Source organism: Chiloscyllium plagiosum, unplaced genomic scaffold, assembly GCF_037043375.1.
Source record: "Chiloscyllium plagiosum isolate Xiang-an unplaced genomic scaffold, Cpla_swu_hap1 HiC_scaffold_1, whole genome shotgun sequence".
Taxonomy (NCBI): Eukaryota; Metazoa; Chordata; class Chondrichthyes; order Orectolobiformes; family Hemiscylliidae; genus Chiloscyllium; species Chiloscyllium plagiosum.
Window position 1 is genome coordinate 54,129,249 of NW_028270139.1, and position 14,714 is coordinate 54,143,962.

Genomic DNA, 14,714 nt, shown 5'->3' on the forward strand with positions numbered 1-14,714 from the left:
CAATTGAACCGCTGGCGGAGGTTATTCAGAAGCGCTGTGAAATAGTTGCCCCAAAAGTAGGAATGGGAGAGCACAAAAATACTCATGCTGATGATGTTCTTCTCTTTCTGGCTAACCCAGAAAAGTCTGCACTTTTCTGCCATGCCCGTGGGGGGCTTGCAGGGGTGCCTGATCTGCAGGATGGAACACAATTCCCTTTCCAGTTGTCACAAAAAGGTTTGCTTTATTTGGGTATTTTTATTAGCCCCGCTGTCCCACCAGCTGTAAAGAGCTCACTTTATGCAATTATTTGAAAGGATAAAACAAGATCTTCAATGTTGGGAGGGGTTGCAAATATCATGGTTAGACCAGATAGCCCTGATCAAAATGAATGTTCCTCATCGGCTACTATACATCATGAAAATGCTCCTGTTGCTATTGCCCAGACAAGTGCTGCGGAGACTCAATGGTTGGCTTGGATCCTTTATTTGGCATTGTCGATGCCGTCTAATTAGGTTCACGACGTTGCAACTCCCAGAGAGTATGGTGGTGGTGGAGGAGGGAATAATCTCCCAGATTTTAAGCGATACCAAGTAAGTGCCTTTTTGTCCTATGAGAGTGACTGGGTATGGAAGGACCCAAGGTCAATATGGCTCGACATTGAGGCATCCCAGACAACATATTTCCTCCTCAATCTGCTGTTTATGGATAAGATGAAATTTGTTATTGAGCACTGTGGAAGTCTGATTATTATAAACACGGTTAAAGCATGGAGGATGATACAGCAGGGCGAGGGTAACCTGCATAGACCTCATTGTTTACACCTTTGATTGGAGCCACAGGATTCAAGCCGGGGTCAATGGATTCTGGCTTTAAAGCATGGGAGGACAAGGGAGTCTCCTGTTTGGGAGACCTATTTGGGGAAGAGGTCTTGATGTCTTATGACCAGTTAAGTCACCAATATGGGCTACCCAGTAGGGACCTCGTCTGTTATTTTCAGATTAGGGATAACATACAGAGAAGGACCATTTTAACTCAGTCCGACATGTCTGACATGGAGAGGAATATGGTCCGTTGCGTAGACACTCTTGGTCAGTAGAGGGGGCACCTTAGAGGATAATGGAAAGACTCTTATGGAGTCTAGAGTCAGGAACTAGGGGTAGATATTTCATCTGAAACATGGGAGGACATATGGGAGAATGTGAAGATCCCAATATGCAATAAAAGTGCAGGCTCTGCAATTGAAGATTCTCCAGAGCCCATATGGCCTTGGAGCGATTAGCAAAATTCAATAAAGGAGCATCTCCAGGGTGCTCTAAATGTAAAATAAGCACCAGCACCCTCACACATTGTCTGTGGCTGTGTCATAAGATCTGTAGGTACTGGGGTGCCATAGCGAATGAGGTGGAGGAGATTCTGGGAATTGGAGTTAGGGTGGATCTGGTATCCCTTTGTTTGGGACTGCCGAATCTGCCTTCATTAGATGAGCACGGGAAGACATTATTTAAAATACTTACGTATTGTGCAAGGAAGAACATGTTAATGAACTAGACCTCAGAATCCCCCTGCCAGGTCTTATAAGGTGGCGTAGACTAGTGATGGAGCATGTTCCTCTCCATTTTCTTACGAATGCAATGCACCAGAAAACGGAACTATTCTATAAGATGTGGTGGCCCTTACTAAATTACATAGAGATGGACAATCATATTGAGCAGGGCCTTTATATGGTCATGAGGGCTGGATTGGGTGGTCCAGGGGCCCTGGGGTTGGGGGGAGGGGAGGCAGGAAGAAGCTTGACTAAATACAGGTAAAATAACTAACGGTCCTGTGGATGGGAGCTTTGGCGGGGATGCACCAGGTAGTGTAACTTAATTTAATATGACTCGATTTAAGTTGATCCAATCTTGTTTGACTTGACCTAAGTTAGGTTAGTTTAGTATAAGGTAAGCTAATTTAACCTGATTTGCTAAGTTCAACTATTTGTCAAGTTGTAACATGGAAAGATTATTCCATACCTTCTTAATAGTTGGTTTGTTTTATAGAGTAATAGGTAGTTTATTGTTAAATGTTTTTGTATAAGATTGTTATACTAACTTTTGTACTTCTCATAACTTTGTAAAAATTAAAAATCTTTTTAAATAAAAAATGGCGCTGACTTCTGGTAACTTAAATACATAACAATAAATTACCAGTACTACACCTTCACTTGCTGTGCACATATACATAGGTTCCTTTGCCCCTGCACTCCTTTAGAATTGTACCCCCTATTTTATACCATCTTCCAGTGTTCTTCTGACAAAAGTGCATCACCTCATACTTCCCTGCAATTGAACCTCATCCGCCACCTATCCACCCACTCTAGCACCTTAGAATATTGGCTAAATTAAGCCCAACTGCTAAGTATTAAAATGTAATCAGAGGTTCTTTTGGATTTTACACCATCCTCTTCTGTTTACAATTTTTCCAAGTTTAGCATCCCCTCGCCACTAAGACCCAGATCATTAATATATATCACAAAAATCAAGGGTCCCAACATTGACACCTAGGGAACTCCACTACAAAACAACTTCGAGCCTAAAAACTGTCTGTTGACCATTACTCAGCTAATTTTGTATCCATGTTGTTACTGCCTCTCCTATATCATGGCTTACAACTTTCCTCAAGTCTGTTGTGAGATATCATATCACATGTCCTGTCACAGAATAGGCACTACCTTCATTAATCCTGTCCATTAACTCTTCAAAAAACTTCAAGTTAGTTACACGTGACTTCCCCCTTAGAAAGTCATGCTGACCCCTCCTAACTAACTTCTTCTTGTCCATACCACTACTGATTCTACTCTGAATAATTGTTTCCAAAAGTTTCTCCATTACAGAAGTTAAACCAACTGATCTGCCATCACCAGGATTAGCCTACAACCTTTCTTGAGCAAAGCCACAATATTGGCAGTGAATCAGTGAGGATACTTTGTAGAATATTCTAAGATTAGAAATGTTATGGAAAAAGTAAATCCAAACAGTAGGGCAAGGGGCACAGTTTCAAAGTAATTAAAACATTTTTTAAGGATTTGCAGATTGGTACAGAGGTGAAATTTTTAAAAAATTAGAGTAGAAAATTTTTTCTGAATGGCTGACTTTAGTTAATAATTAGCCTTTGTTCATAAGTTTGAGTTTTCAAATCTGATTATATTTTGATACTGTACACTTAGAATATTGGCTAAATTAAGCCCATTGTGAAGGTAGATGTTTAATTTGGAAGGACGACAACATGAATTATAGCTCCAATCATGATTAATAGAGGTGGAAACAAGTTTTAATTCAATCTCATGTCATGAGTAAAAGCAAAAAGCTTTCTAGACTACTTTCATAAATGCAAATCCCTTAAATACGTCCTGCAGGGAGAAAAAAAAAACACATCTATTAATAGACAAGCCCAAGGGTTCTTATGTTTCACAATCAACAGACCATAAGTATTATGTGATGTAATCTAGGTTAGAAAAACCTTGTGTTAATCTTGTTAATATTGTTTTCCCTATATAAGCAAAATATTTGTTAATTTGCAAATTCATATTCAAAGCGAAGACAATCAAGTGGATCACTCCCAAGAATTCAGAGAGCTTTTCAAAATTATTTGGTGCCAGAATTATCCTGGTTTCTGGGCTAATGAAATATTGTTATTTATATTCAACTCCTATCAGGGCAACTCAAAATATCATATTCAGAGAAATAAATTAACCTGGTATGGAAAGGAAGCATGGACAGTATTGAGCTTGTAACTACCAAATTGATATGCACTCCACAACAAATTGTGTCCTTCGTGGTTCCAATACAGCTAGAAAACAGATGAAACTTTTAAGTGAAAAGATTGCCCAGGGATGTGTTATAGGCAAAAGTAAGAACTGCAGATGCTGGAGATCAGAGTCTAGATTAGAGTGGTGCTGGAAAAGCACAGCATGTCAGGCAGCAACGAGGGGCAGGAAAATTAATGTTTCGGGTAAAAGCCCTTCATCAGGAAGGGCTTTTGCCCGAAATGTCAATTTTCCTGCTCCTCTGATGCTGCCTGACCGCTGGGTATGTGTTATCCCAATCCAGCCAAAGCCTCAGTCCACTCTCAAACATCAAGGTGAAGAGAATCATTGCTGTCATGTAGGAGTTGGTCAACAATAACCTGCTCAACAATATGGTGTTTGAGTTCCAACAAGATCATTTGGCTCAAGACCTTATTATCGAACTAGCTTTATTGTCATATGTATTCAAATGAAAAGTTTACAGTCACCACATAGCAGCACCATCTCAGGTATAAAGGAACCTAGGTATAGATACTTAAGATCAAGATCTTAGGAAACAAAATAAAATCGAAAAGAATAGTTCAGCATTGTAGGTCATAGCAATAAATTAGATAAAATGAAGTAGTAACAAGTTCAAAACATCAGTCTTTCCGACCCAGTGCATGCTGGTACCTCGCATCAAGGGAGACCTCCACCATTGCCGCATGCACCGGACTCACCAACGTGGGAGTTGCCTTACATTAGGCTCCATCTCTTTACCGCTGAACCCACACTCACCCTGGTCTCACTGCCAAGCCACGTGTCCCACTATGGCTGCAGACGTGGCCTTGTTGATGCCACCATCTTGAAGAATCTGCTGCCACTGCCATTGCCATCCCTGATGACTGGAGGTGCTTTGCTGCCATTGACCTCAAATGCCAGGACAACGAACTCGCTGCCACCGGTCCTAACCGCTGGGAGAATGAACTGACTGCCACCGGCCCCAAACAGCAGGAGAAAGCACTCGTTGCCTCCTATTGTCAGGAGAAGCCACAGCCACCACTCCCCCTGTAGCCTGCTCCCACGCCAGTGCTGCCGACCAACCCCTCATTGAAGAAAGGAAAATAAAGCAAAAGAGAAGCAAAAGTAAAACAAGAAAGGAAAGCAGATGAGAGCACGTAGGCCCTGTGCAAGAGCTCACATGCAGCCCTGCTATTCGACTGCCAGCTTGCACCTAGCCTGAAGGAGGGTTACACCCAAAACATCAACTCCTCCATCTCCTGGTGCTGCCTGGTTTGCTGTGTTCTTCCAGACTCCTGCCTGTCTTGCATCATTGGTCAAAATGAGGAAAATACAGCTAAGGTCCAAAGGGAGACATGAGGGAGACATGAGTGAGAGCACTCAACATCAAATGAACAATTAGCTGAGCAGTGTTAAAAGAGTCAGCAAGATTGAAGTCAGTCAATAAGAATCAGGAGTGAAACACTCTATGGGTCAAGCATATTGAGCAAAGGAAAATTGTTCTAGTGATTAGAAATCAATTTCCTCAGCATAGTATCTTAAGCCCAATGATCTTCCACTTTTTAAAAAAATGATCCTCATTCCATCATAAGGTCTGAAGGAAGGTCACTGATGACTGCATTTTTCAGCACCATTCAAAACTCGTCAGATAATGAAGCAATCCATTTGCTAATGAAGCAAAAGGTCACTAAAATTCAGGCTTGGGCTGATTGGCATTTATGCAAACTTATCATCAATGATCATCTTCAAAACAGTCTAACTTTCTCCTCTGGACATTAAACATTAGCACTGAAACCACTAATATCCTGGGATCACCTTCAATGAGAAATTCAACTGGATCCACATAAAGACTGTGGCTAAAGCTGTTCCTTTAATGTCATCAGATCAAAATCATGGTACAGGTAGTTCTTTGAAAACTCGATGGTTGCGTTCTTGGGTAACTCCATGTTATAGAAAAATTGCGCTTTAGAAACAGTGCTTAAAGAATGATGTAATCATGTTACAGCCAACACATTTTATAAGTTTGTGCTTTTGAAAGTGTCAAATTGTCAATCGCGTTACAGCAAATTCACATTAACGAAATGAACATTATAGCAGAGCGACCTGTACTTCCTTCTCAACAGCTCAGAGGACGTGCTTATTCCCAAGTACATCAGCAGCTCTCCATTACCTTCTCAAGAGCAGTGGGGATGGATGCTCTATGCTGGCCTTACCAGTGGAACGCTCATCCCCAAAACACAAAGACTACAGAGCATTAGTGTTTAAACAGTTAATCTTATTTAATATTGCTGAAGAAAGTCACATTTTGTCAAAGGTTTTTCACTCTGCACTAATCAGGATATTTCACAAGAATACAAATGAGAGAAAACCAACACTATGTTGCATGAGTGCACCAATCAGTTGCCCCCATTGGTAGGGGCATTGGCATGGAGAACGTATCCAGTAATATTTGATCCGACAGCCAGCAGCCAGGCCATTAACATTTTAACGCTGACTGGTTACGACATTACGCTAAGAAATGAATGGCTGTTATCTATTTTACTGAACTGAGGCAGTAGTAGTATGTATTCTTTTATTGATGGGAGGGTATGACACTCAAATAAGTCTTACACTCAGATCCCTTTTTCCACCTTCCTTGCATGAAAGTATCTGAGAAGGGAAATGGGATATGTGTAGCTGTTCTTATTCAATCGATGGCGACAGAAAATTAATGCTAAAGGCGAGTGACACTTCCTTAGACATGTAGCATTTTCATGGCCGAAAGAAAGCGGGGGAAAAGGAGGAAATAAACTGCAGTTCTGTTATAGGACGGTTATAGGTAGTAGAGATAACAAAGGGATGACAGCAAATGGTAAAAAAGGTAGTTATGCAAGAATTAATGAAGCAAGAAACGGGTCTGTGGGGCAGTCTAATGATGAGAAATCAGTGCGGAAAGCAAAAAGTGCCCCATTGAAATACAAGGCATGTCTCCTCGAAGCCATGCCCAGCTTCAATGATACAGTATAGGAGGGTCTAGATCAGCCTAGAGCCCAGGTCAGAATCGGAGACTGATTCAATCACAACTTTCACAAGGAAATTAAACAAATATCTCAAGAGGATAACTGTGCAGCATTAGAACAGGGGAGTGGGCCTGGATGAGTTATGCTTGCTGAAATCTAGTAGAGACAGATGAGCTGAAAGGTTTCTATCTATGCTATCACCATTCTACAATTCTATGACTTACAGGAAACTATTTCCACATACTGCTAAAAACTTAATCAAGTGATTTTTAAAAAATGAAAATATCACTGAATATATATTGAATCCAGTAATGGTAGCTGAACAAATAGTCTATAGAACACAAATTACTGTGTTGGAAAGATCTCGTAGATGAAATAATAGGTATATCATTCAAATATTTAGTTAAGAAAATTCCTGATTTATTTCAAAATAAGAATTAGAATTAACTGCAAATGGGAGGGGACGGAGGTAAGTAGATAAAATATTCCTGTTGAAATTTGGACATAGTTTTTTCGACATAATTGACTATGTCATTCAGAATTAAAGTATACAGACACGCAAGTTATATGAAAGATACAAGGCCAGGGAAGCACAGCTGGCTGTTATGGCCTACTTTATACTCAACAGTTAAAGGAGGAGGTCTGCATTAAAGCTTCAGGGTCCGAAGTGTGGTGCATGTTGCCTTATTTATATTATGACAAATTCCCACAAGATGGAAAAGAACTGTATAAAATTGAAACAGTAAGTGTTTGAGGTGCAAATACCAGGAATTTAATTAGAGTCAGGGAGCAAACATAGTCCAGAAATGACAGTTGTGCGGTGGGGCTAAAAAGAAATCAGACGTAAGTAAAATATAATTGTCACGAGTGATAATTATAATTTGTCTCTTGAAGTTGAAAGCAAGAGCTATAGGCACAACGTTCTATCACCATGTGCAGCTGAAAATGCTGAAAAAAATTAAATCTCAAGTGAAAACTAAGGTTTACAGCAAACTTTCACATTTTAAAAAAATTTTAAAAGTAAATTCGGGAAATAAATTACTGTTTCATGAAAAATGTGAAAACTTCATTACATCAAGTTTCAGGACACATCTTATTACAGATAATCCCCGTTATTTGAAAGTAGAGCGTTCCCAGGAAACGTTTTGTAAGCTGGAAATTGCATAAAGTGAAGGTGCATGATTTATATGGGAAAAAGTATCAAGGTTTTTCGTAAAAGTGAAAATCCTCTTCGGATTCAGGAAATCATGTATTAACGTAGGTCTTTCGTAAAAGCAAAATTGCTTAAAGCGAACGTTCGAAAAGTGGGGGATACATGTCCTATTTTTCTCAGAAGTTTAAGTTAGTTGGTTGGAACCCACAATAATCAAGAAGCAGGGGCTGCGAGGTATAAGGTCCCAGCTCAGAAAGGTTCAGGTGGCTTGCTGATTGTTTTTTTTTATTCTTTCACAGACTCTGGATGAACATCAGACAAAAGACAGAATCAGACATAGCTATATACCCTCAGCAGCTGAACAGCTTTCCATCATTCTCAATTAAAGCTTACACATGGGTATTTGGGCTACATGCTACAGAACGGTCAGGACTCTCCCAGCAAGGACCAGAAAGAGAACATTTAAAATTTAAAACAATATTTGCAGAACAAAATTAAATACTCTAAGTGTGTGTATTTGCTTTTAAACATTGCTAGCAGTGTTCAGAGTAAAAGGTAATCAGCTTCTGAAGTTCCTTAAGTTGGAATGGGTATTTAATCAATCAGTAACAGAACAAATAAACAACAAATCTATAGTCAGAATACTGATGTCAACAACCATTTTTGATTTATACCAAAGCATATCAGTGTTTCAATAAATAAAGCTTATGTTTCATCCAAGCTGTTTATTAGTATAACTGTTCCAATTATAGGAAAACAATTGTTCCAATTTCAGAACTGGCCTAGTTGCTAGCACTAAACAATGTATATCACTTACCTTAGTCTCATTTCTTTTTCATATTTTCTGCTCAGGAGGTCCACCACTTCAATTTAACAGATAACATTTACAGTTGGAAAGATTCACCAGAAAGAAAACATTTCCTCCAGCACATTCTGAATGGGAAACATTCTGCGTACAGTATTTTACTAACATTTGCTGTTGTATTCCTTTTGAGGGAAAAGGTAATTTGGATAAGTCTGCAGAGAGGCAGAGGCATGACAGTATTTTGCATCATTCTTCACACAAGGAGGGAGTAGAGATACAGAATACGATAAAATAAAGAGAAACCATGCACCAAACAGGTTGTCTAACAAGCCAAACGTTCCAGGTAGGATGTTTCTCAGGTTGCTGAGGAAAGCAAATGGGGAGATGGAAAAAGCTTTGACCACAATTTTTCACTAACTCAGATATAGTTGAAGAATGATGGATTGCAAATATTAGACCCTAATTCAAAAAGACTTACTATCCCTCTGCCTGTCTAACTTTCGTTCTCTCTGGATTCCACGTCCATAATGGGACATATGGTTTCTTTCTGTTCTATATTAAAACTAAGAACCTCAAACACCTCATTCTTATGATTTTAACTGCTGAGTGAAATGTGAATTCTGCCCTTTACTATTGTCTCATACATGGAGGAAGCAGCAAAATGGAAGGAAATTGTTTCAACTTTTCCAAATGCTAAAAGCTCTTCAAAATCTTGGCTGCCCCACACAAAAATCTTTATCATTTTGGTCTCTCAAAACATATTGGCTTTCTTTCACAAATATACATCTCCAAGATGATATCAAACATCAGCTATATGAACTGACTGCACCTCCCATAGTTGACAAAGATCAAAAAAGGCCAAACTCAGCATAAGTTAATAAAATATACGTGAAGTTGAAGTGATCAGCAGACTGGCCTCAAAACAGAATATTGTCAGGAATAAACCTGCCTCTTTTGTACTATTTTTTTCACAGAAAGTGGGTAGGCATGCTAGTATTTATTGCTCTTCTCCAAGTGCTCAGAGGGCAATTCACAGTGAACCATATTGCTATGGGAATGGAGTTACAAATAGGCCAGACCAGGTAAGGATATATGGGGATGCCATCGTCTTCAAGTTCCCTTCCAAGGCACTCACCATCCTGACTTGGAAATATATCCTTCACTGTTGCTAGGTCAAAATCCTGGAATTCCCTCCTTAATAGCATTGTGGATCCACCCACAGCAGATGGACTGCAGCGGTTCAAGAAGGCAGCTCACCACTACGTTCTCAAAGGCAACTAGGGACAGACAATAAATGCTGGCCAGCTAGCGACGCCCACATCGCCCAAATGAATAAAAAATACTGAAATGGGCCAGATGCCAATGGAAAAATTACCATACAATAATGCTGTAACAGAGGACAGATAACAGAAGTTACATGTACTGAGCAAGAATAAAATCACTTAAGGTCAAGTGCCATTTATGCAATTTCTAAAACAATTGCTTGGCTTACCTGAAATATATAGGGAATCAATGATTAAAATTTATTTCAAACTACCTCATTTTTCAATAAGACACCATATACACATAACGTAACTTGTCACTATACCTTTATTTAAGTCAAAAATTGGTGTTGGGAAAATTCAGAGGTGCCTACATATAAATTTTCCAAGTTCTTTGAATCTCTACAACTTTCTAGTAAGAATGTCAACATGGGCAGGATCATGCAGTATGTGGTTGAGAAATACATACTTTAATTGCCAACTCTGAATGACTACAAGAAATTCAGATAGGATTGCAATAATGATGAAACTCTTTAAAAATTAACAGTTACAGCATTATTCTGAAACCTTTGCCCACCCCAACCCCTTAAAACCCAACAGGGTTTGTGACAAAAGTCAACATAACAATAAAAAAGCCACATAACACCAGCAACATACTATGTTGCTCAACACAGTGTTACACAACCTGTCATAAACAAGGTTTTTTAAAAAATAAAGTGAGGAATTGTCCAGCCTTTTGAAGAAAACATCCATAGGTTTTCCTTAATAGACAAATTAAATTTGTTATAATGGGCAGAATCTGAAGTCCATATTTCTTCAATATGAAATCTGCATTGGTCTGCTTTCCTACTTGAGAATTACTTCAGTATTGAGAATATTCCTTGGACTGAAGTTTGCCAATTATACGTTCCAGTTGTCTTTTGGCTTCGCACTGGGGAAAGTTGCCCATTTCATAGTATTGAGGAGCAATTTTCACTAACCTGTTAAAAAGGACAGATTTTGTTATCTCTGAACATTTACCGATCAGACGCAAGACAATCAGCTGACAGCTTGAATTCTGATATTTGCAACTTGTGCACTCCCTAGATAGGTACAGTACAGTCATGACAGAATACTTGAATTGACACACATGAAATCAAAAATAAACACAGCACAATTGTAATAATAAAACACTGGAGGAAAACAGCTGGTGAGAATTCTGCAACACTGGATTCAATAAAGGACACCACAGAATGGTTTTCAGCTATGACTGCCCATGAGGGAAAATAAGGGCTGGAGTGCAGGAGTAAAGAAGCTACAAGGGAATGAGGCAGCGAAGAAAGAGGAAGTGGTTGGACAGAGAGGAAGGCTGCATAAAAAGATGGACATAGAGGCTACGAAGGAGAGAGAACAGTTTTAAATCTGTTAACAAATGAACACTGAGGCAACAAAAGCAGGGAAACTTGAAATTGCTAGAGATAACGAATTGCCTGCGATATTCAGGAGCTACTACATAGGAACACTGCAGTCAATGCTGATGCAGTGAACATGATTAACTGTTAAACTTGAATCTGAAACAAGGATTGGAGACACAACAAAAGGGTGGCAGCTACCTTGTTAACAGATTCCTTTGAAGATGCAGTGGAAACCAGTTAACTGCAAATATACCAATCTGAGAGGAGCATTTAGGCGATGGCTTTTAGTGTGTCAGTTTTAGTGCGACATCTGCTTTGGTTATTTAGAAAATAAAAACTCATTTTCATCGTCTTGTAGCAATTTAAATCTGTGATGCCTAGGCAGTCTGCACTCTCTTCTAACCTCTGGACTTTAAATGCAACAGAAAGTTGACCATTATTGAATATTTTCATAGAATTCCTACAGTGCAAATGCAGGCCATTTAGTCTATCTAGTCCACATCAACTTCTGAAGAATGACCCATCCCCCACACTATCCCTGTAACTCTGCATTCCCCATGGCTAAGCCACCTAGCCTGCACATTCCTGGACACTATGGGCAATAAAGCATGTCCATTCCACCTAACCCGTACATCTTTGGACTATAGGAGGAAACCAGAGCATTCTGAGGAAACCCACGCAGACACAGGGAGAATGTGCAAACTCCACACAGTTGCATAAAGGTCCTTGGCACTGAGAGACAGCAGTGCTAACCACTGTGCCGAATTCTTCTGGTTCTATTTCTGTTGGGAGTTGAAATAACCCATGTGTTAGCACAGATACAGAAGCTAACGTTACTAAGATTGTGTCATGTAATAAATGAGCTGATGAGACTGAAAGTGGAGCTCCTGAAAACCAAAAAGTAGTACTCAGGGAAAAAAAATGTCATTGTGTCCCCTACTGGAAGGGCATTTAGTAGAAATAGGATCAAGAAAACTGGAGGCAAGCCCTGTGGAAAAAATGAGATCAGAGGGAATGACAGAGATAAGTTAGAGAAAGAAACAAGTTGAGGACAAGGGCAGGGGATGAGCTTGGCAAAATGTGTCCTAGTGGCTCTGGAAAGGGATGGGAATAGCAGCAGCCACTAAACAGACAGTCCACAATCCTCTTAACAAAATAATCCATGGACTAGTCGGCGGGCAGAATCGAAGGTGGAGGCAAGATTGAAGATGGATATTTGCAACAGATTTTCAATTCAAAGTAGTTTCAAAAAAATCATATGGCCTGGAATTCTAGTCTGATACGACCAATGACAAACAAGATATCACTGAAAGGCAAAACAGGTTTAAGTGGCTAAATGGCAAACTCCTGTTCCTACATTTTTGTTTTCACTCTCTTCATGGCTGGAATACTATCAACAGCAAAACATGTGAGGAGAAACAATGCATAAATTGCTATTCAGGTCCCTTACATGTTTTTATTTATCTTTCCTGCTTTATTTTTAAAGGGTATTTTATTATTACTTCCTATAACCTTTTCAGTTCAGACTATGTTATCACTTTTTTTCCAGTCTTGGCAGCTGTTCTTTTCCTTTCTATTTCTTATCTACAGCTTACTATTATATCCTTCAACCCTATCTACTGAAGTTCTTTCTACAAGAGCAACTTCTATCTGAAGTACAAGACTGTGGTAATTAACTTTCTGTGCTTATGAATCAGAAGCCTGGATATTACTGCTGACTAAACATTATCCTTGACATAATTTCCCAAAGCAAGATTTTACTAGGTTCTTAGAGCATCGCATTTGTAAATAGTCCAAAGTCAGGTTTTTTCTACTGCATTTTTAAACAGGATGACGACATAGATTTATTTTTAACCGCAAGGTTTTCTTACCCAAGGAAGCCTATAGAACAACCCAGTGAAGCACAGAAAAACCTAGATCACCATATGCAACTTACATCTACTGATTTCTGCAATTTCATTGACATTCAGCCACAACTACAGATCCAAGCAAATTCAACATTAAAACACTATAAATTACACAGTCTCAGTCATTTAAATGTGATTGATCACACTGTCTTCAGCCCAATTATAGCTATTTAGTAGTAACTAAGTATCACAAGTGGATAGTTTTAATGACCATTAGGAAGATGCGCCAGCAATGGTAATCATAGGTTTGAGCATTATAAAAGCTTCACTTATATAATTTTCCCCACTTTTTAACTTTTCCATTGACTTGGTGAAACAGTAAGTATAAAACACTTGAAGCAAGCCTGCATCAGCATGACCAAAGCAATGACTCTTGATGGTTTATCATTTAACTCTTCTGTCATATTAAAAATCTGCTGTTGACGTTTTTTTGGTCTAGGTGAAACCACTGATGTAAAAGGTAGAGGTCAACAATTATTATTTGGTCAAGGTAAGTAATTACATTCAAGCCTGGGTTTGGAGCTATTTTATGTAGAGTACAGCACGGAAACAGACCCTTCGGTCCAACTCGTTCATGCCGACCAGATATCCCAACCCAATCTAGTCCCACCTGCCAGAACCCGTTCCATATCCCTCCAAACCTTTCCTAATCATATACCCATCCAGATGCCTTTTAAAATGTTACAATTGTACTAGCCTCCACCACTTCCTCTGGCAGCTCATTCTGTAGACATACCACCCTCTACACGAAAAAAGTTGCCTCTTAGGTCTCTTTTATATCTTTCCCCTCTCACCCTAAACCTATGCCCTCTACTTCTAGACTCCCCGACCCCAGGGAAAAAAAACTCTATTTATCCTATTCATGCCCCTCATGATTTTATAAGCCTCTATAAGGTTACCGCTGGAAATGTGTTGCTGGAAAAGCGCAGCAGGTCAGACAGCATCCAGGGAACAGGAGAATCGACGTTTCGGGCATAAGCCCTTCTTCAGGAACTTATGCCCGAAACGTCGATTCTCCTGTTCCCTGGATGCTGTCTGACCTGCTGCGCTTTTCCAGCAACACATTTCCAGCTCTGATCTCCAGCATCTGCAGACCTCACTTTCTCCTCTATAAGGTTACCCCTCAGCCTCCGATGCTCCAGGGAAAACAGCCTTAGCCTATTCAATCTCTCCCTAGAGCTCAAATCCTCCAACCTTGGCAACATCCTTGTAAATCTTTTCTGAACCTTTTCAAGTTTCACAACATCTTTCCGATAAGAAGGAGACCAGAACTGCACACAATATTCCAACAGTGGCCTAACCAATGTCCTGTACAGCCGCAACATGACCTCCCAACTCCTGTACTCAATACTCTGACCAATAAAGGAAAGCACACCAAATGCCTTCTTCACTATCTTATCTACCTGCAACTCCACTTTCAAGGAGCTA

General features: G+C 39.6%; 1 protein-coding gene across 2 annotated transcripts in view; it reads right to left on the reverse strand.

Annotated features, from left to right (window-relative positions):
* Positions 1-10,295: 10,295 nt before the first annotated feature.
* dhx15 (DEAH (Asp-Glu-Ala-His) box helicase 15) overlaps positions 10,296-14,714 on the reverse strand; it is a 103,552-nt gene continuing 99,133 nt past the window's right edge. For both annotated transcript variants that reach the window (XM_043693906.2, XM_043693916.2), the window contains exon 14: positions 10,296-10,965. In XM_043693906.2, coding sequence (XP_043549841.1) covers positions 10,848-10,965 — 118 coding nt within the window. In that variant the 3' untranslated portion in view covers positions 10,296-10,847. The remainder of the gene's footprint in view (positions 10,966-14,714) is intronic.